We start from the raw sequence: 25,685 nt of genomic DNA, 5'->3' as shown, positions 1-25,685 counted from the left end.
TGTTGGCTTCTGAAGAGATGGTACATGTAAGTTAGGGAGTGACCTATGAATGATAATGTTGTGAACTGCTTGATTAAAAAAAAAAGAAAACTGTTTCGATGAGCAAAACGCAATAAATGAAAGATAATATACATTATTCATAACAACCACCAAAGGCTAAAGCGTCTGAGGTGGGTCTGATTATTATAATACGTGTGCTCATGGACCTTGATAATTTGGCCTTAAGCGCTAGGTTTGCAGAACTTCAAGACATTTTTGGTCATAAGTACCTCCATATCGTTGATTCATATTTTTTTTATCTTTACAATAGGCTATGGATACCTCTGTCTGTATGTGTTCAGTTGAGTAAATAGCATTCTACTGTGTTTGTGTGTGCCTTGTACCTCACAGCGTTTTAACATTTCCAGATATCAATCCTTATACCTTGCATATACCTTAAAGCATTGTGTTTGTTAACCAAGGTGTCTGGCTGCTGTGGGTTCGATTCCCACTGAAAAGAGTAAATCATGTAAAAATGTAGGGTATATGCTTACTGAGATGGTAGTGATACAGCACTTCTGATATTTCCAGAAACAGTGGTTATGTCAATAGCTTGTCTTTATATCAATGGAATGCAATGCAAGAGGTAAAGACAACATAAAATGCCAAAATTAAATGGGTGTCACAAGTGACGGGAGAATGCTTTATTTAATACAGGTAATGAAGGTGGTGGTGACGAAGAAGCTTGCTCTGAACCTTTAAGTTCCAATGCACTGTTAGAAAAGGACAAATCTTCACGCACATCTGGTTACAAGTACAGAGAAGAAAGGGCGAGCGTAAGGGGTAAGGCTGGTATTGTATTAAATGATCAGCTCTCATTGGATTGTTGTGGAGATTTGTCACCACTACCAACTTACATAAAGAGTGCATTTGGGTGGATACCTCTTTATTAATGTACTGTGTTTCTAGTGCGTGTGTGTGTGCCTCGTACCTCACAATGTCTGTTCAGTAAATTGTATATTACACTTTTCGACTGCACGTTTTGACAACAATAACTAAAAAAGAGGCCCATGAGGGCCTGAATCGCTCTACTGCTTTAAACACTGTCACTGTGACCTTGACCTTTGACCTAGCAACCTGAAAATCAATAGGGGTCATCAGCAAGTCATAATCAATGTACCTATGAAGTTTCATGATCCTAGGCCTAAGCATTCTTGAGTTAACATCTGGAAACCATTTTACTATTTCGAGTCACTGTGACCTTGACCTTTGACCCAGTGACCTGAAAATCAATAGGGTTCGAGTCCTCATTAATATAAAGACACTGAGCAAGTTTGAAAAGAATGGGATGAAAACTGTGGACGTTATCGGATAAACAAGATTTTACTATTTCAAGTCACTGTGACATTGACCTTTGACCCAGTGACTTGAAAATCAATAGGGTTTGAGTCCTCATTAATATAAAGACACTGAGTAAGTTTAAAAAGAATCGGATGAAAACTGTGGACTTTATCGGATGAACAAGTTTTTACTATTTCGAGTCACTGTTACCTTGACCTTTGACCCAGTGACCTGAAAATCAATAGGGTTCGAGTCCTTATTAATATAAAGACACTGAGTAAGTTTCAAAAGAATCCGATAAAAACTGTGGACCTTTTTGGATAAACAAATTTTTACTATTTCGAGTCACTGTGACCTTGACCTTTTACCCAGTGACCTGAAAATCAATAAGGTTTGAGTCCTCATTAATATAAAGACACTGAGTAAGTTTGAAAATAATCGCATGAAAACTGGACTTTATCGGATAAACAAGACAACGTCTAACACACACAGACACCATGCCATCCCATAAGCTCTTCTGCCTTTGGCAGTAGAGCTAAAAAATCAAAATGCTTCTACCTACAACTTTGAAACTTCATATGTAGCTGCACATTGATGAGTTCCACACTCCACGCCCATTTTTTGGTCACTAGATCAAATGTCAAGGTCACTGTGGCCCCTAAAATTTTTTTTAACTGCACCCGCAGCCGAGCATTGGCGTCCGGTATGCGGTGCTCTTGTCTCAGGACCTTTAGTTAGACCCAAAGGTGAAGGTAAGGGTTGGCGATCTTAATTTCCTATGATATAACTTGGTCATTGTTTCAACATAATGGCCAATTTGGGAAGCATCCATTAGCACTACTGATATCCTTGTTGTCCCCTACAAGTGAAACCGGAGGGGACTTATGGTTTACGCTCCGTGTGTCAGTCTGTCTGTCCGTCACACTTTACTGGATCCTGCGATAACTTTAAAAGTTCTTCATATTTTTTCATGAAACTTGAAACATGGATAGAATGCAATATGGAGAGTATGCACGTCATTTCATTTGGTTCCTAGGTCAAGAATTCTGGTTGCTATGGCAACAAATTTATAAAACAAAATCACTGACAATGGTGGAGTTTCACCGGTAGGGGACAATATTGCTTGGCAATCTCTTGTTATAAGATAGTGTAGGAAGATTATTTTTTAAATGAACCTCTTTCAGACCCTGAATCTTCTGACACAGACCATGATGTGCCAGTAAGACAACCACATGCAAAACCTGGGCCGTCCACAACTGTAACCATGTCGGGTCATCCCAGTAAGTAGGCTTTGTTTCAACAACAAAACGGTATTCCTGAAAGTCACAGTATAATGTTTTTGTTTAAAAATTCGTAATGAATGTACAATTAACACAGTAATTGAAATAAGCTCACTCTACTTTGACACAATTTAACTTTGCCAAGAAGCTTCATAGGTGTTCCTAGCTTATCTTTAAATCGTTACTTCAATCTTGCTCATAACTCAAAATCTGTAAGACATATCAAAATGAAACTTAATAAATGGATACATCTTAATGTGTGGACATTTATTACTAAGTAACTATTACTCAAAGTATCCGGTTATATTAAGCATAATTATTTTTTAGATGTCTTCAAGAGAATTGAGAAAATGTTCAAGTGATATCACTTCAGATCTTTTGTTTCAATAGAAAGTCACATTCTGAATAGTATATTGTGCAACTTTTCATTTGATTAATTACAAGCAGCATTTCAAATAAAAAGATCACCTTTAAATCATGGTTCATCTTCTGGAACAGTTTTGAGATGAACTTTTTTATAACTTATTATATTTCTGAGATGCTTGTTGGTGGTCATCAAGGAACAGAAGAGGCAATTGAATATGATTTTATTACTTTTTCAGAGAGGCTTCAGAAACTCGGTGAAGACCAGAGTCATCTTTTGAAGACGCTGTTCAAAACGAATATTGCGTTGAGGAAGGAGCTTAAGCGTGAAGACTGTGAAAGAGTAATGCAAAAATATGAAATTCTACACGGATTGTCATGGAAAAAAATTAAAAAACACGATTCATAACTGGATTACTGCTGAAAAGTGAAAACAAAAATGATTTTATAGCTTTTTAGCCCACCTGCGCACAATGTTCTCATGGTGAGCTTTTGTGATCGCTTTTTGCCCGTTGTCCATCTTGCGGCATCAACATTTGCCTTGTTAATATTCTAGAGGTCACATTAATTGTCCGATCTGCATGAAATTTTATTTGACGATTTGTTCCAATGATATCTTGGAAAAGATTACAAATGGTTTCGGTTGGATGAAAAACAATAATTTACACGCCATATACTCCATACTTAAATCAATATTGTTATATGCAAAGCAGCAATGCTTAAAAGAAATAATACAAAATTGGGAGGGGCATTACTCGTATGAAAACAAGATGGTGGTATTTGTTATAAACACGTGTAAAACAGTTGGATTTTTCTGGCCAAAGACAACTATTCATACGACCAACTTCTTAATTTTTGCATAGCTCGTCATATTGATTTCCATTCAGATTTACTTCAGAAAAAATCTATTTCATATCTCTGATGCCAGAGCTATACATATGTTTTTAAGAAGAGTAAATCTGAGATCCGTTTTCATTTATGATATTTGAAATGGCATGTTTAGACGAAGATTCTCTACAATTTTCTACATAAATATATATATATATTTTTTGTAAAAATGGTTTCGGTTGGTTGAAAAACAGTAATTAACACGCCATATACTCCATACTTAAATCAATATTGTTATATGCAAAGCAGCAATGCTTAAAAGAAATAATACAAAATTGGGAGGGGGCATTACTCGTATGAAAACAAGATGGTGGTATTTGTTATAAACAGGTGTAAAACAGTTGGATTTTTTCTGGCTGAAGATAACTATTCATACGACCAAATTCTTAATTTTTGCAAAGCTCGTCAAATTGATTTCCATTGTAGAATTTACTTTAGTTCGGAGTTGCGAACCGAATTGACCATGTTTTTGTTAGCAAGTAACACTGTACAACAAGGTCTATTTTTTCTCCATTCTCAATAAACATGTTTTACTTACTCTGCAATAGTTTATGAGTTACTAAATTCCTTTGAAACATTGGACCATTTTCTTTATTAACAGATCATACTTGCACAATTGTTGTTATGTTTTCTTTATGGTTAAGGCATTGTGACATGTATATTAATTTGATTTTTATGCCCCCCGATAGAGGGCATATAGTGATCGGACCGTCCGTCTGTCTGTCTGTCTTTCCGTCACACTTTGCGTTTAGGTTTCGCATTTAGGTTTCAAAAAATGCTCATAACTTCTATGTCCCTTCAGATAGCAACTTGATATTTGGCATGCATGTGTATCTCGTGGAGCTGCACATTTTGAGTGGTAAAAGGTCAAGGTCATCCTTCAATGTCAATGGTCAAATATATCACTTCAAAGCGGCGCAGAAGAGGCATTGTGTTTACGACAAACACATCTCTTGTTTCCAGATGATATTGTCTGAACTTGACATTAGTTCTATGTGTGATGATTAAAGCATTGTGTCATGTATGAAGATATTTTGCTTAAATGTTTTCATGTTGTGGTATTCACTCTTCTATATACTTTGTGTCAGAAGAAATTAAGTCTTTGATTTTTATAATATACAATTGTAATTAGATTTTTTCCTGATGATATTCTGGACTTGACATTTGTTCTAGGTGGGAGGGTTAAGGCATTGTTTCATGTATGAATATATTTTGCTTAAACGTTTTCATGTTGTGGTATTGACTCTTCTATATAATTTGTGTCTGAAGAAAGTAAGTGTTTGATTTTCATAATATACATCTATAATTTGATTTTTTATACGACCGTTTTTCAAAACGGGACGTATTATAGTTTCACCCTTGGCGGGCGGGTGGACGCCGCCGGTGAGTGGACGGGCGGTTTCCACAGCAGTTTCTGCTCTCTATTTCAAATAGTTTTCATCTGATCTTCACCAAACTTGGTCAGAAGTTGTATCTAGACAATATCTAGGTTAAGTTTGAATATGGGTCATGTCGAGTCAAAAACTAGGTCGCGGGGTCACTTAGTGCATTTCAGGATTAAGTATGGTTTCCGCTCTCTAACTAAAGAAGTTTTCATCCGATCTTCACCAAATTTGGTCAGAAAGTGTATCTAGACAATATTTAGGTCAAGTTCGAATATGGTTTATGCTGGGTCAAATACTAGGTCACGGGATAACCAAGTGCATTTCAAGGATTTAGCATGGTGTCCGCTCTCTTAATTGAAGTAGTTTTTTTTGTGTACATGATATTTAGGTTAAGTTCAAATATGGGTCATGCCGGGTCAAAAACTAGGTCATGAGGTCACTTAGTGCATTTCAAGCATTTAGCATGGTGTCTGCTCTCTAATTGAAGTAGTTTCGATCCGATCTTCACCAAATTTGGTCAGAAGTTGTGTCTAGATGATGTCCAAAACCTTCAAAAGGGCGTATCCTATGACAGTTTGGCACTCTTGTTTCCAGATGATATTGTCTGAACTTGACATTGTTCGAAGTGTAAATACATTTTGAAACTACTTTTTGTCATAAAAATGTTTGGGAGTATTTTTTGGAGGAATAAACTGTTTTAAATCGACGTTTCTTGTGGATTATATTTATAGATATTAATATCTTTAAACTAATATTCATAAGTTAGTCCGTACACACATTAGAATACGCATTAAAAAGCACAAAATACTGTCGAATGAAATTGAAAAAGGCCTAAATAAACAAAAAGATGGTTTAGCGTAACGCAACTGACCCACGAAAAATTGCTGCGAACCAATTTTCGGGGGCCTTCCTGGATTAAATTTTGAGGCTATACACTTAAAGGCAAAATAACAAAAAAAAATTGGACCGATCGACACACCTCCAAAAGTCTTCTTTGTGATACACCAAATTTGTTAATTGAATTAGGCATAATTTGATTAAGGTATACATCTGTGTGATGAAGAATACGTAATAAAAACATTGTTTGATGGTACCTCTAAATGATAACCTGATACATGTGTGCTCTGTGTGGGACATCCCGAGGTATGCACCTCACAATGTATGTAGAATACTCGTATCTTAAAATGCAAAATATTGAAAAATACAATTGATGCATGGGTTTAAGTTACCAAAACTGTTGCCTGTCTGTATTTATCATTCAAATATTTCATCAAATAAACCGGTATGTGTATGTGTGTGTGTGTGTGTGTGTGTGTGTGTGTGTGTGTGTGTGTGTGTGTGTGTGTGTGTGTGTGTGTGTGTGTGTGTGTGTGTGTGTGTGTGTGTGTGTGTGTGTGTGTGTGTGTGTGTGTGTGTGTGTGTGTGTGTGTGTGTGTGTGTGTGTGTGTGTGTGTGTGTGTGTGTGTGTGTGTGTGTTTGTGTGTGTGTGTGTGTGTGTGTGTGTGTGTGTGTGTGTGTGTGTGTGTGTGTGTGTGTGTGTGTGTGTGTGTGTGTGTGTGTGTGTGTGTGTGTGTGTGTGTGTGTGTGTGTGTGTGTGTGTGTGTGTGTGTGTGTGTGTGTGTGTGTGTGTGTGTGTGTGTGTGTGTGTGTGTGTGTGTGTGTGAGTTTGTAAAACCTACCAACCGGGGAAAATCGTATGAATACACACCAACAAACCGGGGAACACCTACCAACCGGGGAATTCCCCGGTTGGTTTTAGGCGAAAATCTCTAATCTACGTGTATGAAATACCAAACTGTCAATTTAAATTAGAAATCCAACGCCTTCCCCGATTAGCGGGTTTGTGGCATGCACAAAATATACACAAATATTGACCAAATTACAATCGAGTGTGTATCCAGGCTTATAACAGTTCCCCGGTTGCGCTGTTTAAAAATCATACACTCGGTATTTATATCATTTAGTGAAAGTAAGTTGGAAAAATGGAGTTTCGAGCGAACAAACGCATTAAACTAAGGTAAGCTTTTTAATTATGTTTACAACTTTCAATTGCTATTAAAAAGCGTTTTTATGTAAACTTTAAAGTAATACTGGAAGACGAATTCTAAAGATCGATTTATATTAATATCATTTGATTACAAAGCTTGTTTTACGGTACATATTTCACGAATATATTTTTTAAATAAACGTAAAACAATGTAGAGCTCTAGACAGTTTTTCGTTATATATATATAACGAAAACTGCCTAGAGCTCTACAGTGTTTTACGTTATATATATATATATAGTGGAGCTATCCTACTCACCCCGGCGTCGGCGTTAGCGTGAGCGTGAGCGTTGGAATGTTAAAGTTTGCGTACCACCTCAAATATTGTCTATGTCCCTTGACATATTGCTTTTATATTTAGCATACTTCTTTACCAACATGACCCCAATCTATAAACAAGAGCAGACAACTGTAACAAGCATTTTGTAAGAATTATGGCCCCTTTTCCCACTTAAAATATGCATATTATTGATAAATCTTTGTTAAAGTTTACGTACCACCGCAATTACTTTCTATGTCCCTTGACATATTGCTTTTATATTTTGCATACTTCTTTACCAACATAACCCCAATCGATAAACAAGAGCAGACAACTGTAACAAGCATTTTGTAAGAATCATGGCCCCTTTTCCACTTAGAATATGCATATTATTGATAAATCTTTATTAAAGTTGCGTACCACCTCAAATATTTTCTTTGTCCCTTGACATAAGGTTTCATATTTTGCATACTTCTTTACCAACATGACCCCAATCTATAAACAAGAGCAGACAACTGTAAAAAGCATTTTGTAAGAATTATGGCCCCTTTTTTCACTTAGAATATGCATACTATTGGTTATTCTATGTTAAAGTTTGCGTACCACCTTAAATATTTTCTTTGTCCCTTGACATATTGCATTCATATTTTGCATACTTCTTTACCAACATGACCCCAATCTATAAACAAGAGCAGACTACTGTAAACAACATTTTGTAAGAATTATGGCCCCTTTTTTCACTTAGAATATGCATATTATTAATAATTCTTTGTTAAAGTTTGCTTACCACCTCAAATATTTTAATTGTCCCTTGACATGCTGCTTTCATATTTTGCATACTTCTTGACCAACATGACCCCAACTTGAAATACAATCTTATTAGTTTGTTTTATATCTTTACAAATGTTCAATACATATGTTTTGTGGAAACCTGAACTCAGAATCGTCTATAATTAACCATTTCTTTAAAACATAAGCGATCAATATGTTTGGCTTAAACTTATTTATTACGACATAGTAACATATTCACAAGTAACATGGCATTGACATAGGATCCATATGTTTCAATTATGGTCCTCTTCCAGTTAGAATATGACTATAGTACCTTGACCTTATTGAATATGAACAATTTCCCCATGGTGGCTTACTTTATACTGTCAAGCACTTGAATAGTCGAGCGCGCTGTTTTCTGACAGCTCTTGTTGTTTTTCTCATCGACATTTCCATTTTAACATTTAGTAGCCAAAAGGGTCCAAGTCCCCTTGATCTCGCAAGAACGTACTGTCAGAATTACGTTGATCCACCAGGTTTTGAAGTAAAAACCGTCAATGATGTCATAGGTACAAATATTTTTGTATATGGTTATGTTTAAACACGTTTAGAAATAATAAAAGAACATCGTAGCCCCTTTCCATTAAAAAGAAGAAAACAAACATGGACTATTGGGTTACTTAATACTGGGCAGAAGTATGGAAGTAGCATAAAGATTTATTGATTATTTATGAATAAAACACTATTGGCGCCTATATCTAGCCTTCAATTATTTGACCAAAGTGATTATTAATATAAAATGTCTACAAATATAAATATTTCAGGCGAAGGAGTCTTTGCCACTTAGCCTTTTAAAAAAGGAGACTTTCTTCTCGAATACAAAGGGGATCTGATAACACGAGTAAAACATGCAATTAGAAAAGGAGTATGAACAGGAGGGTCAAGGCAGCTTCATTTACTTTTTTAAATACAGAGACAAATCTTGCTGGTAACTACAAATTAGCTTTACTTTGCACATCAAACGTTTAAATCACGCCATTAGAAGAAGAATAATCTTTAGTTTTTTCACCATAATAATTAAATTTGGCATGCGCGTTATTTTAGTTTAAAGCACCAGAAGTGTTTATTTAAATGTCTTATTCAGCATTGACGCTACCAACGATATATTCCACGAGGGTCGAATGATAAATGATGCCGAAAATGGAGACGCAAAACAAAATTGTGTAATGAAAATAGTTGAAGTCAACCAAACTCCCCATCTATGCACTTTCGCCGACAGAGACATTGCAATTGGCGAGGAACTCCGATATGATTATGGAGTACCAACACTTCCATGGAGAAAGGTACATTCTATTGTTAAGACGTCATCTGTGATGAATTTATCACTGATATTTATCACATTTTAAATTAGCTTTAAATGTCTTTTGAATTATTATTTTTATAAATATAGCCAATCAGTTTCATGATTGCATTCATGTTCATTCATGAGTTATTCTTTTTAAATACAGATATTCAAATATCTTTTTGCCGTGAATTAAAATGTTTAATCATTGAACGTCGTCAAGCTCTACTTTAATGCGGTCTGTCTGATAATGTGTATTTGTTATTTGAATTGTCAGAAATGCACGGAGCAAAAAAATGGGTATGTTTCACAGTGATTTGTTATTACTACACATGCATTGATACAAATGCGTTGTACTTAATGGTTTCATAACTAACGAACTTTCTAACACTGACTAGATTATGTGTAATACCAATTTTTATTGTTGTTTTGAATAGGCAACACAATGACTACTAGATCTACGGACAGCCAGGAACCAGGACAAACAACATCAATACACACGGAAGAAGTCAATGAGACGGTTTGTAATATTTCGCAAGGTCGAAGCTACTAAGGCGTATTTTCTGGTTGGTTTTGTCTTCAGTGAAATGGGCGTAATTTTACCTTACTAAGGCGTATTTTCTCGTTAAATACCTTTCAGCCGTGAATTAAAATGGTTTATCATTGAACGTCGTCAAGCTCTACTTGAAATGCGTTCTGTCTGATAATGTGTATTTTTTTTTGCATTTTCAGAAATGTACGGAACAAAAAAGGGTATGTTTCACAGTGATTTTGTTATTACTACACATTCTTAAAATCATATTATGAACATCATGAAATTATTGTAATTGTTGTACAAAGAATTAATGCCAATGTGTTGTACTAAATGGTTTCATGAATAACGAACATTTTAACCCTGAGTAAATTATGTGTTATACCATTTTTTATTGTTGTTTTGAATAGGCAACACAATGACTACTAGATCTACGGACAGCCAGGAACCAGGACAAACAACCCCCGTGCACACGGAAGAAGTCGATGAGACGGTTTGTAATATTTCACTATGTCGAAGCTACTAAGGGGTATTTTCTGGTTTGGTTTAGTCTTCAGTGAAATGGGCGTAATTTTGCCTTAAATTATATTGTGCCAATATTTATTCCGGGTGATGCTAATTAGTATTTGGGCTTAACATAACACGTACGTCGATGATCATTATATTAACATGTTATAGCACACGTTATGCGAATTTTAAAAGAATAAAATATTGTTTACCAGTTGTAGTGACTATGAACTACTTGTCTTTCAAAATCTTCATATACACAAAGAATTTAGAATTTACACTTGTCAATGAAACTGGTGAGCATGTGTATTAACCACTGTAGTCTATAAACATCGACTTCATCATAATCACAAAAACGTTAATCATCGCTTATCCAAGAAGTGTAATATCATTAATTTTAATTTTCAGTATAAGACTTATACGCTGCCAATTACTGTGTATGAAACTCTGAGACATTAGGAAATTTAACTTGCGTGTTACATATGGACATTGGTTGATATTTTATCTTAACAACAAAAAAACAATAGCGTCTACTCGATATTTTACTATACGATACATTCTGACATGGGTAAGAAAAGATAGTTCATTTTATACCCACCACCGCACAATACATACATGATTTACCGTGAACCACAGTCCGTTCACCAGTTCTTTTTTCTTCCAACACATTTGTCCAGAGAAGTACAATACCTTTCATTAAACCGTGCATACATTTTGTCTTATTAGTATCTGTAAAAAATATTCATTGTATACTTTTTCGAAATTTGATAACATGTTTGGAACAACCTGGTATATGTAATGACATGCTACGTCGGTGTATTCAGCCAATTTTTAAAAAAGTAATTGTTTGATTCATTAGGCAAAATAATGTTTCCAAATTTGTCGTGTGACATCTATGTCATTATCAGGTGCCGTAAGTACCTGGACGCTTTTGTCGTAATTTTGCTATGAAAAATTGTACTGAAGTATATATATTTAATATGAATATCTTACAAATGGCAGTTAGCGACGTCATATTGTGTTTTATTATCCATGTACAGAAAAGAGTACTTCAAATACCAGGAGAACATAACAAGCAGCCAACAATCAATGGAGTGAAAACGAAAAAGGAGCTGTTCACAGACACTTTGATCGTTTTTTGATAATGGGTAAATTACCAGAGAAAAAAGAAATACTTGCATGAATTGAAAGTGAGAATGACCTTCGCAACAGAAGTTGGAAAAATGTCAAAGACTTTTGCAGAAATTTTATTGAAACAAAAAAGCGACGGGGACTTTTAACTTAAAAAAATATTACACATATAATGCACGTTTAGGAGAATACGTTAAAGGATGAAGTTGCCACATTTTTTTGTGTTTTCTTGTTCTATATACTCTTTTCGAAAACGATATATGTGTGCTTATTGTATTTGAATGTTTTATTAATACGGTTCTGCCAAAAACGATATTTGTTCATAATCTTATCGCCGAACAAATTAGGATTGGTATATAGTTCGGCCAATGAGTGTTTCTTTGTACTTTCTATTACGAGTTTCTACGAGTTACTCACTATACAAGTTATTTTTTACCCTAAATTTGTTGAATATGAATGAATATAGCAAACATGATAACAAATCAATCTAGAAGGCTAAACGTTCAGAGAAGGCACACAAAAAATTCAGTCGGATAAAATTTACATTTTAAATAAAATAAAAAAACTACTGCTAAACTACTGCTATAATATGAAGAATACAAATGAATATTTTGTCAATTTTACAAAATTTGTTTTGAATGACAGGTGTCTGACTTGTAGTTGAGTACTTAATAGTTATTTTAAAGTAAACATTTACCAAAATGTAACTTATTGCGTAAATATCGCACTAGAATTGATTAAATAGTTGTTAAATATTACAATAATTTCCTACACAGATTTTTGTGCATTTGTTTTGCGTGTAGATATTCACATTAGCTATCAATTCACATATTTGCTTTGTGTATATAATTGGTATGTTTATATATATTTTCATATCAAAATTGCTTGATCTACAAAAATTCGCGAGGAGTTATGCATTTTTTCCCATGTTTTTATTGAAGTTTATAATTCAACGACGATGAAAATTACTAAGATGCCAGATTTAGTTATGTTTTTTTTCTCATTTATGGTTAAAGATCAATTAACATACCCATTTCCCAGACTAAGATATTGTTAAAACAATTTATCGCGTTTGCGACTGACCTCTTTTATGCATTCTAACACAAGCTATTTACTTGTTTTTTCGAATACTCTTCATATACACACACTTAGATTACCTAGAACACAACATATTTGAAACATATATTTATATGTGATGTGTAAATGCAGGCACAAAGCTAATAATTAATAATGTTTATACACTTTGCGATATGATGCTATACTGTCGGTTGTTTTAAGTGATTAGTCATTATGTTAACCATGTTATCTGCCATCTGAAATGTAATTAAGTGTTTTGACATGTATGCGAAATTGATCTTGTTCGATTTGGTTCTGTATATTCAGAATTGAGTCACACTGTTATAATTTTCCTGTTGGTACATATTATTTTTAAGTTGGCACCAACAAGGGTTTAACAATTGATCCACATGTGCACTCCCAGTAAGTATATATACTATAATGTAAGTGATTCAAAATAATATTAAACTACGTGTTTGATAAGTGTTTGCTTTGGTTCATATTTAATTATTAGTGTTTTTATATAATGATAATGCTGTCAAAGTCAGCGGTGATTATACGTGTATAACAACATTAATTATTACTTTTATATTGTTTTCAACAAATAACATATGGATGACACATCGGCATAATTTTTCAGTGCTTAAAATACACTCTTTCTATTATATTTTATGCAAAAATTAGGTACATAAGTTGGTTAACATTAAGGTAGTTTGAAAAAAATACGTGAATTCAAATCTTAAAAAAGGTGTTTGGTTTGCAAGGGAAAACAAAGCGATTGCCAGTGACTATTTTCCTTAAAATATAATCTGTTATTTCGACAGGTAGAATTAAATGTAAGTTCATTATTAACGTTAACCCGTTTTTGGCATTCTCTACTCAAACAAGTGCATACATACTGTATTTTTTAATACAGCACATGTGTAATGGTATCACAGTTGTAGAATTGGAATACATATATTATAACAATAACTACTGATCATTATTCAGATTGACCTACCGCCGTAGACTAAGTTACTGTCGCGTCAAAATGCATTGTTATCAAGTCGTTTTGCTAGTTTACTTAACTATTTAGTTTCTCAGGCCTCGCCACATTCGTTGTGAAACGTTCATGATTGTTTAAAGTTACAGATTTTATTATTTTTAAAAATGCAATAAATGTATTTAAAACAATTTAAGTGAAGTGGAAGTTGCCATGCGTGTGAATGAATTTTCTGATGTTTACCTGTTTCAGGGGATTAATTTAATTTAAATGCATGAGTTATTTTATAATCTCAGAGTAAGGACAAAGAAAATTTACACTACTCAATCTATATGCATATGGGCAGTTCTACTTTTAGGATAAAAAACTTCATAGTAGGTGAAAATCGTGAATGCTTTTTTCTGATGGAAAAAAGGAATTAAACAAATAAGCCGCCTCCCCTCTCCTTCATTCGGTTTGACAAATAGCGTGGCCTGAAAAAAATAACATTATTTTTTAGTTTTAAGAACGAATTGTATTCATTTGTTGATTAATTGCACCATGATTGTTATGGTATAATGCAGCACTTGCATGCTTGTAGTCGGCTTATAGCTAATGAAGTCATTAATGTATTGTTTGATTTGCGTTTTGTCTCTTATTCTTATTTTGATGTGAATAATATTTGAGTCAATCAAATAAGGCATTTTTGTATAACTTATATAAGGTCATATGATAAACATATTTAATTTAAATATTGTTTCATACATATTCTTTTCAATTTTTGTACTAACTTAAATATTATCCATGAACGTGCACGCCATTGTCCTATTAACAACGGTACCAAGATTACACACAATTACCCCTGTTGGTAAACGCAAATTCCCCGTTGGACATTATTGAAGCTCCACGGTGATAGCGCGCTTAAGTTCCTCTCTTGGTTAACACAATTCCCCTGTTGGCACACATTAAAGTTCAACGGTTGGTACGCACATAGCACCCCTGCTGGTATACACCGTTCCCCAGTTGGAACACATTGAAGTGCCACAGTTGGAACGCACTAAGTTCCCCTGTTGGTACACATTGAAGTTCCACAGTTGGTACGCACTTAGTACCCCTGTTGGTATACACCGTTCCCCAGTTGGCACACATCGCAGTTCCTCATTTGGTACGCACATAATTCCCCGGTGTGCATGTAAAATTTTCTTTGATTTATTACCCTATTTATCATAATTTTTATGTCAAAATCGTATTTTAGGTTCGAAACTTGTATGTTCTTTATCACTTTAAGCTTTCTAGAATATGTGGAAATGGTGGTCCCCGGTTGGTAGGTTTAGAACACATTTCCCCGGTTGGAAGGTTTTACAAGTATGTGTGTGTGTGTGTGTGTGTGTGTGTGTGTGTGTGTCTTTGTGTATGGCCAAGCAGTTTCAGGATGTAATACAACGTCTCGGTAGTGTATAACACTTGTCGGTAGTGTTATATTTTAACAAACTAGCATCTGCCAGGCGTACGCCTTAATTGCGGGTTGATCGGCCGTATTACTTATAATAATGTATCTTCGAGCAGAAAGAGACGTTGATGGACCGCTACATTAGTTAAGCGTATATTACCGTACTTCTTTGTTGCTACACAAACTCAATAATGCACAATTCGGTATCTATTAAGTAACGTACATGGACTTAATGCCTGAAAATGTACACGACAAGTTTTTAAAGGGAGAGAATGTCATGAGACATGTTTAAGGGGTATGGAATGCCATATCAAGCTTTATGTTTATAGAAACACCTTGTTAATGTTATATCCATGGTAAGAAGAGGATAAGACGTGCAACACTTAATCCTGAAACTTTCATAGATTGACGTTAGAGCTTGCTGAAAGATATAAGTAGTAACAGATGTGTGGACATTTATAACTAAAACAAAATGCAAAAGCGTGGGAGGATTAGCGCAGATGCTTAGGATTAAGCAAGAAGTCAAACGTGTTAACAGAATTATATTGATTCGTTAAATCAAAAACAATCATCCACCAAGGATAGTGAACATCCTAACTGGAACAATAGCACCACATACTGTTAATGTTCATCAAGTCATAGATGTTTTGAAAACCCAAACGACAAATTTGATAACTCATGGCCAGAACATTTGTTTGGGTCAATATTGATATACTCCAGTGGTAATCATGTTGTTAATGATGTTTACTATTATCATAAATTGTTTAGTTTCTTACATCAGTTCTTTGTGTCATTAGTCACTATTGTCCACCTTAATAGTTGTCCAGTCAAGCCGTGCCACAAAATACTTTTTGCTGAGTTTTTAAATTCTTAATGACCAGTCAATAGAATTACATATACAGGCAAGACTCAGTTTTGTGCATTATCTTAAAGTGACATTCGTTGCTGAAAAATAAACAATATATTGGACATTTTTTCGCGTTGGTTTTGGTTAAAGCCGTTTATTTCAAAAATTGTCTTAACGCGCGTACAGGGTTCAAACAATATCTAATAAAGTTGAAATCCAATTTGTGTCTAGAAAGCACCTTAGTGTTTCAGACACCAAAGTGTAAGACATGTATTTTATAAATTCAAGAGTGATTGGCTTACAAAATAGTTCCCAGGAATGTGACATTAACTTTGTATTAGACATGATTTGACTTACCTACTGCTACTCTTTCTGAAACAGGAACACGCAGATACAAAAACTTCAAAGCGGTTGCTAAAAACAATTAAAAGTAGAAGTGTTGGTCATTATATAACATGATATGTAATAGATTGATCTGCTGTACTGTATCTTTATCATGTTCATGCCCTATTGCCCTATTGCGCACAGTGGATTAATGCAAAGTTGAAATGCAGCCGCGCAAAAGAATGCAGCCGCGCAAAAGAAGAAATGAGGAATTATTTTGGAATTTTCTGGTCGTGACGGATATATATATATATCGTCAGAATAAGTCATTGTTTTCATAGATGTTCCTTTCGTACATGTCTATCTTATTTTGTTCCATTTTTTTAAAATTAATATTGACAACAGATTGTAACTGAAGTAATTCAAGCAAACAGCAGGAACGTTGAACGGACATAAACACCTACATTTACAGCATAGTCTTTTAAACGTGTTGAGTAAATAACCTTAACTTCATTTACGTTTCGAATAAATAAAGCTGTTGTCAAGAGAGTGCAGATGGTATAATTTGAAAAGTGGATTAAAATAGTCATTGCCTGTATCCCTGCATGCACGAGGAAACCGGTGCTTATTCAGTTCCCTATTTATGCTTGAAAAGTCGCCGAAGGCTGGAGTTATTAACACAGTTCATAATTACTTCATTGAATCCAATTAAAAATGGGAAGTAACTGCGCGTGGACCAGTTTATGGATATGAAAAGCACATAACATGGCTTGAAAGGCACGTACATCGCCTTGTTAATACACAATTTCTTCCGTTCAAGCCCTCCTTTTGCCAAGTTTCTGCACCCCGTCTGAGCGCATTATAGATAGAGTTTATGCAATCATATAAACTAATTATAAATAAGGTCACTCATTTACAGGCTGAGTATGCTATGTTATATTTTGTCAAAGAAAAGTAGCTGAAATGAAATAAACCAAGTATGTTTATTGTCAAGCAATTTATAGTCATACTCTGGCCACAGTTGTTGCCTAGCCAGCCCGGTGAGCATGTGCATGAGTACGCATTTTTAAGATTAGTGCACGTGGCATCGTTCTTAAACGGCGCAATTGCGCATTCGTTGGTATCTGAACGATAAACACAACACAAATCAATGTCTAAATTAATCAGCGTGATTCCATTTTTGGTTCAGAACAAACCGTATCGACACATATGAAACGATGTATATAAATTCGCCATGAAAGCGTAAAATTGAATAAACAGCAACACATCGCTAATCCGGTAGAAAACGTTACACACCCGGATTTGGTTGTTAATAGTGGATTAATAGTTAGAAACATATCCTCGATCATGAATATGAATGATGCCAGTCTGGTGTCATTGAGAGTCATGAGATTTCCAAGACGATTTCCAAGTTGACCGCCCGTTTCAGTATTTTGACAAATATATATATATATAGTCATATATGTGGTTATATAATCATGCCTTTATCAATTACATGTATCTAGGTATGCTACCTAAATTATTATGCTGTTACGATGCTTTTTGATCTGGGAATAAATTTATGAAATCAACATTCAAAATTATACCAAAAATGTCAGCCAATATGGTCACTTATGCAAACTTATGCAGTTAACATTCCATCACAATCTATTAGATCTAAATCGCATGCTTTTAATCTGGGATAATTGTCTTTCTGAATGGCATTTTTAAGATAGATTAAATATTAACAACAGAAGAAAAACATTTAATTTATTATGGACTATACATGAAGTGAAAAACGACAACGAAAATAAGAAGACACATTTTAACGCATGTTTTTCATAGTATATTTCAAACTAGCTGTACACATCGTGTACACGTAATCGTTAAATTCAAATGCTTTACATTTTAATTCGATTTAAAATCGATAAGCATGGACTAAACAATTTATTTTATACTTATTAAATATGTTGCGAAATTTTTTAATAATGGTTGACAACATTATTGTTGTTTTTTCCGAAAATTTGAAATACAAATGATATGGATGAGTTTATATGCAGCTCAATCAGCAAATGGTAATCAGCAATCAGTCAATGGTAAGACAAACAACACTCTTGGAATTGTATAATTAAAATTGTGGATATTTGTTTTCATTTTAAAAATTTACGTATGATCCTGTTGTACAGCAAACAGAATGATTCATTCAAGCCAAGCCCGCTTGCACGTATGTGTGTGTGAGTGTGTGCGCGTGTGTGTGCGCGTGTGTTTATTTGTGTGTGGCCAAGCAATTCTAGGGTGTTTTCAACGTCTCGGTTGTGTATAACACTACTCGGTGGAGTTAAATTTTAACAAACTAGCTTCTGTCAAGCTAACGTCTAAATTACGCGTTGATAGGCCGTATTACTTGTTATTATGTATATTCGAGCAGAAAGGGGCGTTGATGGACCGCTACATCAGTTAAGCGTATATTAACATACTTCTGTGTTGCTACACAAACTCAATAATTCCAAAATCAGCATCTATTAAGTAAAATAAATGGACAACATTCCTGAAAGTGTACACGACAAGTTTTTAAAGGGAGAGAATTTCATGTGACATCTTTAAGGGGTATAGAATGCCATATCAAGCGACATGCCATGTTTATAGAAACACCTTGTTTGAGTTGTAGCCATGATAAGAAGAGGATTAGATGTGCAACACTAAAGATTGAAACTCTCATATATTGACGTTTGAGATTGCTGATAGATATTAGTAGTAACATACTTGTGAACATTTATCACGTGTTTTACACGTGGCACGTGCGCATTTGTTTATATCTGAAATAACGCTTCAATTTACTTTCTTCTGATAGAACAAAAGGCAAGAATATAAAATAAGCAAAACCTGTCTAAAGGCTTTGTACGTTTTGGACATGTACAACTGAGAGACGACGTTAAGCATAAAGGTAGCCTGTGCATTTGTCTTGAATTAACAATATTTACAATATAACCAGCAGTGACATTAACTAATTATAAGAAATTCAGTCACTAATTTACAGACGTGTAAAACATAAACGATATTTACAACTCATGGCCGGAAAAAGTTGAGGTCAATATTTAATAATGAAACCAAGGTAGTGTCTAGACAGAACATTAGGGTTCCATTATAGAAAAGGTTTATAACAAGGTAAAAAACGTTCTAACAGCCATGGAAGGCAAGTATAACTAGCGACTATGCAATCGCTAATAAACAATCCTCTGAAGCATGCTATGAAAATTCCCCACATACAGGTGTGTTAACGTCGGAATGAAAGACAAAAGTTGTGAAATTCACACATATATTCACAAGAACATATACATATGCTTAACAACTGACAGCATAAGATCAACTTGCACAAATACGACATGATCTTAATGAACAAAAGTTAAATAATAATAAGTTTTATGGTATTACAATTGATAGCTAATTTGCCCCTTGACATAACACCGGTAAATTTTCATTTATTATAAATCATATATATTTATAGAGTGTGCTTTATACAAAGATATAAATTATATCGTAATATAAGGATCATGGTGATATGATCATGTAATACTATACTCTGCACAGTTTATATTAACATTCATTTAATCTGACACGCATTTTACACATAAGTTCTAATAAAGTTGTAATGTTTCTACATGCGTTATTGTAAAGCCAAATTTGGGAAACGATCTTGGTTTAGGCAGCAAATTTTGATGAGGTATCTTGACTTAGGCAGCCATTTTGGACGCCATCTTTCTCATTAAAAATACTATAATATCCATTCCGTAATTCATATTTAATATGAATAACACATTTAAACTGACATCATAATGCATAACATAATGCATTTCCATACTTTAAACCACATACGCGATGGTCATAATTTAACACCTATATTTAGTTGTGAAATGACAGTACCATTATGAAAACCATTGGTAAGCAATAGCAATATTTAATAATTAAAAATAAGGCCAATCGTTTACACGCTGAGTATGCAAAAGTTTTGTAAGATATTGTCATAGAAAACTAATAACAGCTGAAATGCAAACAAAGAAGTGTTTTTTTTTTCAAACAATGTATAGCCATACCCTGATCACAGTTGTTGCCTTGCCAGCCAGGTGAACATGTGCATGAGTACGCGTTTTGAAGATTATTGCACGTGGCGCCGTTCTTACACGTGGGGGGTACGCATTCGTTGATATCTGAAATACATTCGTTTACATTCAATTATGTTTATTGGAAAAAAACGCTTATATTACATTAAATATAGTGGACAAAGGGCGTTTATTTTAAATTTAGCAATAATGCTTCAAACGCAGTGTTCGTTTTAAGCATGTGCAACAGAGTGATAACTTTGAGCGCCACACGTAGCCTATGTATTTGTGGCCACATCGATCCATTTAACAACACGCCAAGACAAGTATTTAACAAATGTATAATGTTACGAAACGGTAATACAATTCGTTACGCGATTGACTTGTATGGCACAATGTGCTAATCATAAAAAGCCATCCGTTTACAGGCTGGGTATGAAATAGCTTTGTGAAAAAATAGCCACCGGAAACATATTTAAAGGGAATTTAACACGGATGGTCACAGGTTCTTTATAAACATACCCTGATCACAGTTGTTTCCTTGCCAGCCCGGTGAGCATGTGCACGAGTACGTGTTCTGTAGATAAGCGCATTCGTTTGTAGCTGAACGATAAACACAACAATAACAATGTCTCAATTAATTAGCGTGGTTACATTATTGATGTAGATCAAACCGTACCGACACATATTAAAAGATGTGTATAAATTCGCCATGCAAGCGTTAAATTGATCAAGAAACATCAAAATCGCTAATTTGGTAGAAAACGTCACACATCCGGATTTGGGTGTGAATAGTGGATTTATAGTTTGAAACATATCCTCAATCAAGAATCTGAATGAGACCAGTCTGGTACAATGTATCATTGAGAGCCCAAATATTTCCAATACTATTTTCAAATAGACCGCCCGTTTCAGCATTTTGACAAATATATCAATATTGTGATATATGTGGTTGGAGAGTAAATTGATCAAATTAAAATTAAAGATTATACCGAAATGTTAGCCAATATGTTCGCTTATACACACTTTTCGGTAAGCATGGAATAAACACTTTGTTATATAATTATTAAATATGTTGCAAAATTACTCAATACTGGTTGAAAACACCTTTATTGTATTTGCCAAAATTTGAAATAAAAATGATATGGATGAGTTTTTAATCGGCTCAATCAGCAAATGGTTATCAGCAATCAGTCAATCGTAAGATAAACAACAGTCTTGTAATTGTAAAATTAAAATTGTGGATATTTGTGCTAATTGTAAAATTCAAGCATGATCCTGTTGTACAGGAAACCGGATGGTTAATTCAAGGCGAGCCCGCATGCACGTATGTGTGTGCGTGTGCGTGCGTGAGTGCGTGCGCGTGTGTGTGTATTTGTGTGAGGCCAAGCAGTTTGAAGATGTTATACAATGTCTCATTAGTGTATAAAATGAGTCTGTAGTGTTATATTTTAACAAACGAAGCTTCTGCCAGGCGTTCGTCTAAATTGCGGGTTTTTAGGTCGTATTACTGATTATTATGTATCTTTCGAGCAGAAAGGGACGTTGATGAACCGTTACATCAGTTCAGCGCATATTATCATACTGTGAAAATATTATTATTCGTCAGACATTAATTTTCGTCTTTTTCGTCCTTCGACCGATGGACAAATTCAAGATCCTAACGAACAATCATGTCCCATATTTGAAACAAATAAGACTGAATTACCGTAGGCATGAGGCATTTAAATCCAGCGTAGTCCACGCATATACACAGGGCTCGAAATTAACACTCGCACACTCGCAAAATGCGAGAAAAAAAGATTGCAAGGTAAGTTATAAGCCACTAGTATTTTTTTGCAAGTAAAGAAATAGTGAAAAAAACGAGTTATATTGCTAAATGCGTTTGACGGCATGAACGCTAAACCGTAGGTCAATTTTTTGAACGTCCGAATACCCATATGCGGAAGCGCGCATCTTGTTTGTAGACTGGTATACTTATAGTACAGATACCCGGATGGTATTGATACAAAGAACATAAACAGTCGACTATTCACACTCAAGTTTAATCCGGTTTTGACACAAAGGGGTGTACATTATACAGTGTACTGACAAATGACATTTCCTGTAAAACGCGAATGCAATAAGGCTGTATCGAATGCGTCGACTTCGTTTAGGTATAATAGTGTTGATTAGCGCTAATTGTTAACAACTTTATGACCCATTGTGTGTATTGTGTTTTTCAGGGGTGTTGCAGATTATACAGCCAACACGCGGCGAATCCGGATTAAAGACAATACTATTAAACGCAATTAAAATATGACGATGTGTGATCAACGCATGACTGAAATATATTCTGCGCTTTTATTACAAATTAATTAAGAACATATTGATTTGTGTTTGGTTGTCCATGGTTGTAATGGAAAAAGACTAATTGGCAATTGGCTTCGTTGTTTAAAACACTCGTTAACCGTTATTCAGCCCACTTATCCGCTAATCATAACAAAGAACGTGTCAATGACATAAAATAATAAGGGACAGTTACTAACACCTGAAATAACAGACTTGTTTATTGGCATATGCCAAACAAGGCCCACCTCCTGCAAGTGTCACCCCTCTTTCCCCAGCACGATCTTTTCGCAACGGCGTATTATATGAATTACAAACATTACAAACAAATCGGACGCTTTTTTTCAAAACCAGAAATGGACGAATTTAAGTGCTGACGAAATATTCATTTTTTTAAAAACGACGAAATTTCGTGCTGACGAAAATAAATGATTTCATAGTAGTTCTCTGTTGCTACACAAACTCAATACTGCAAAATTCGGCATCTATTAAGTACAATAAATACAAAATGCCTGAAAGTGTACACGACAAGTCTCTAAAGGGAGGGAATGTAATGGGATATGTTTAAAGGGTATGACATGTCATATCAAGCGACGTGTTTATAGAAACCCCTTGTATGAGTTATAGCGTCGGTAACAAGAGGATTAGAGGTGCAACCCTCAAGCCCGAAACTCTCATAGATTGACGTTTGGGCTAGCTGAGAGATATTAGTAGTAACAGCTTTGTGGACATTTATACCTGAAGCAAATAGCAAACAACATGGGATGATTAGTGCAGATGCTTCGGATTAAGCAAGTAGTCAAACGAGTTGACAAAATGTATTGATCCGTTTAATCGAAAGCATTCATCTAGCAAGGATGATAAACATTCCGACTGGAACAATAGCACCAACGACTGTTAATGTTTGTCAAGTCATAGATGCTTTTAAAACCCAAACGACAAATTTAAAAACTCATGGCCAGAACATTTGTATGGGTCAATATCGATATACCCCAGTGGTAATCATTCTGTTAGTGATGTTAACCATTACATGTATCATAAATTGTTTAATTTCATACCTCGGTTTTGTGTTGCATGACTCACTATTGCACACCTTAATTGTTGCCCAGTCTAGCCTGGCAGCATTATAGTTATTCCTGACTTTTTTAATACTTAATGACCAATCAATAAAATTATATATACAGGCTAGAATCAGTTTTGTGAATTATCTTAAAGTGACATTTGTTGCTGAAAAATAAACAATACATTGGACATTTCTTCGCTTTGGTTTTGGTTAAAGCCGTTTATTTCAAAAAGTATCTTAACGCGCGTACATGGTTCTAACAATATCTAATAAAGTTGAAATCCAATTTGTGTCCAGAAAGCACCTTAGTGTTTCAGACACCAAAGTGTAAGACGTGTATCTTATAAATTCAAGATTGATTGGCTTACAAAATAGTTCCCATGAATGTGACATTAACTTTGTATTAGACATGATTTGACTTTGGTACCTACTGCTACTCTTTCTGAAACAGGAACACGCAGATACAAAAACTTCAAAGCGGTTGCTAAAAACAATTAAAAGTAGAAGTGTTGGTCATTATATTACATGTTATGTATTAGATTGATCTGCTGTACTGTATGTTTTTCACTGGTCAATAGACGGAAATATACATAACTTCGTTGACAACTTTAAGTCTGAAATAAGACAAAAACTTAGGAAATGTTTTTCTTTCAAATTAGTGTTTGACTGATACATGGTGTTCAGCACCAAAAGTATGGCGAGGTATGGTAGACAATCCAATGTATCAAGGTTGTAAAAACTTAAAAGTGGCGTGTCATTACCACCAGATAATATTATACTAGGAGTCGTTAAGAACAAACACCATATGATCTCACTGATTTGAAAACATGAATTCACGAATAAAAAACTTCACATATTGTGCTCTCAAACACACAAGTTAGTCGTTACAGGAGATATTGATACTGAATCATGTACACTTGTAATTATCAATCGAACTGTATTTAACATTACCAATGAGGATGCTGACGTTGTCGTGATAAGGCAAATGATTGATGCTGTAGACACAAACCACATTTGCATTTTAGTGGTAGATGATTAATACTGTCGTGTTTGGTTTGTTGTCTTATTTCTATGTAGTCCTCTTATTATTGATCATCATGGAATGACCAGTGAGGGTGTGGGAGGTTATTTAAATTCGTAAAATGGACTTAGAGCATAGACATGTTGCGACAGATTCGATCTCTGCACAGGCTATCTCTATACGCGACACGTTTGCTTGATATTTTTGTATCTGTAAGGCTAAAGTTATTCAGATGCTGAACGCATGCAACTCTAAACAAACGTTAAGTCGATATGACAGCTAATTTAGAGTCGACCGGGTTTTTCTCAGAATGGTACGGAAAGCCTGATACAAAGGAAAATGTAATCAAAACATGTGAGCAGCCATGGACGTATAATAGGGCATGAGTGTGCAATCGCAAGCAAACCAGCCTCGGACGCATGTAATGAAAATGTGATACGTTCCCACATGCAGGCGTATATATAGAAACACGTTATAGATGCAGACCCACTGGATCTGAATCCATGTGCCTACTGTTGGCAAAAGGACGAGGAATCACGCAATTGTATTTATCCACTACAGTAGCATCAAGCGTTGCCTAAGCTTTGCTTAAAATGATAAAATCTATGAGAAAAGAGATAGCCCATGATCAAAACTTTGTTGCGCATGTTATATTTAGCGACTTTGTTGTGCTATATTTTGTTTTTATCAAAATATTCAGTTGACATAATAGAATCTAATTGTATAAAGACTACGC

The 25,685-nt window shown here is 34.7% G+C and overlaps 1 protein-coding gene and 1 long non-coding RNA gene across 11 annotated transcripts in view; both read left to right on the top strand.

Moving 5' to 3' along the window:
• Window positions 1-3,533, top strand: part of LOC127863530 (uncharacterized) — a 37,783-nt gene extending 34,250 nt beyond the window's left edge. For 5 of the 6 annotated variants that reach the window (XM_052403072.1, XM_052403074.1, XM_052403078.1 and 2 more), the window contains 3 exons: window positions 697-822; window positions 2,505-2,600; window positions 3,203-3,533. In XM_052403072.1, coding sequence (XP_052259032.1) covers window positions 697-822; window positions 2,505-2,600; window positions 3,203-3,372 — 392 coding nt within the window. In that variant the 3' untranslated portion in view covers window positions 3,373-3,533. The remainder of the gene's footprint in view (window positions 1-696; window positions 823-2,504; window positions 2,601-3,202) is intronic. The other variant, XM_052403077.1, reaches the window with a different exon arrangement.
• A 3,021-nt stretch (window positions 3,534-6,554) lies between these two features.
• On the top strand, window positions 6,555-13,362 carry LOC127863532 (uncharacterized). 5 transcript variants are annotated; one of them, XR_008041084.1, is made up of 8 exons: window positions 6,556-7,253; window positions 8,783-8,880; window positions 9,136-9,299; window positions 9,456-9,654; window positions 10,091-10,173; window positions 10,386-10,406; window positions 10,596-10,678; window positions 11,733-13,362. It is a non-coding gene; the product is annotated as an uncharacterized LOC127863532 (long non-coding RNA). The 5 variants fall into 5 exon arrangements; XR_008041083.1 differs by having other exon boundaries at window positions 8,780-8,880; XR_008041086.1 differs by lacking the exon at window positions 9,136-9,299 and having other exon boundaries at window positions 6,555-7,253; window positions 8,780-8,880.
• Window positions 13,363-25,685: the final 12,323 nt, after the last annotated feature.

The sequence above is a fragment of the Dreissena polymorpha genome, unplaced genomic scaffold, assembly GCF_020536995.1.
Source record: "Dreissena polymorpha isolate Duluth1 unplaced genomic scaffold, UMN_Dpol_1.0 chrUn013, whole genome shotgun sequence".
In the NCBI taxonomy this organism is placed as follows: domain Eukaryota; kingdom Metazoa; phylum Mollusca; class Bivalvia; order Myida; family Dreissenidae; genus Dreissena; species Dreissena polymorpha.
This window is presented reverse-complemented; position numbering and strand designations above follow the sequence as displayed.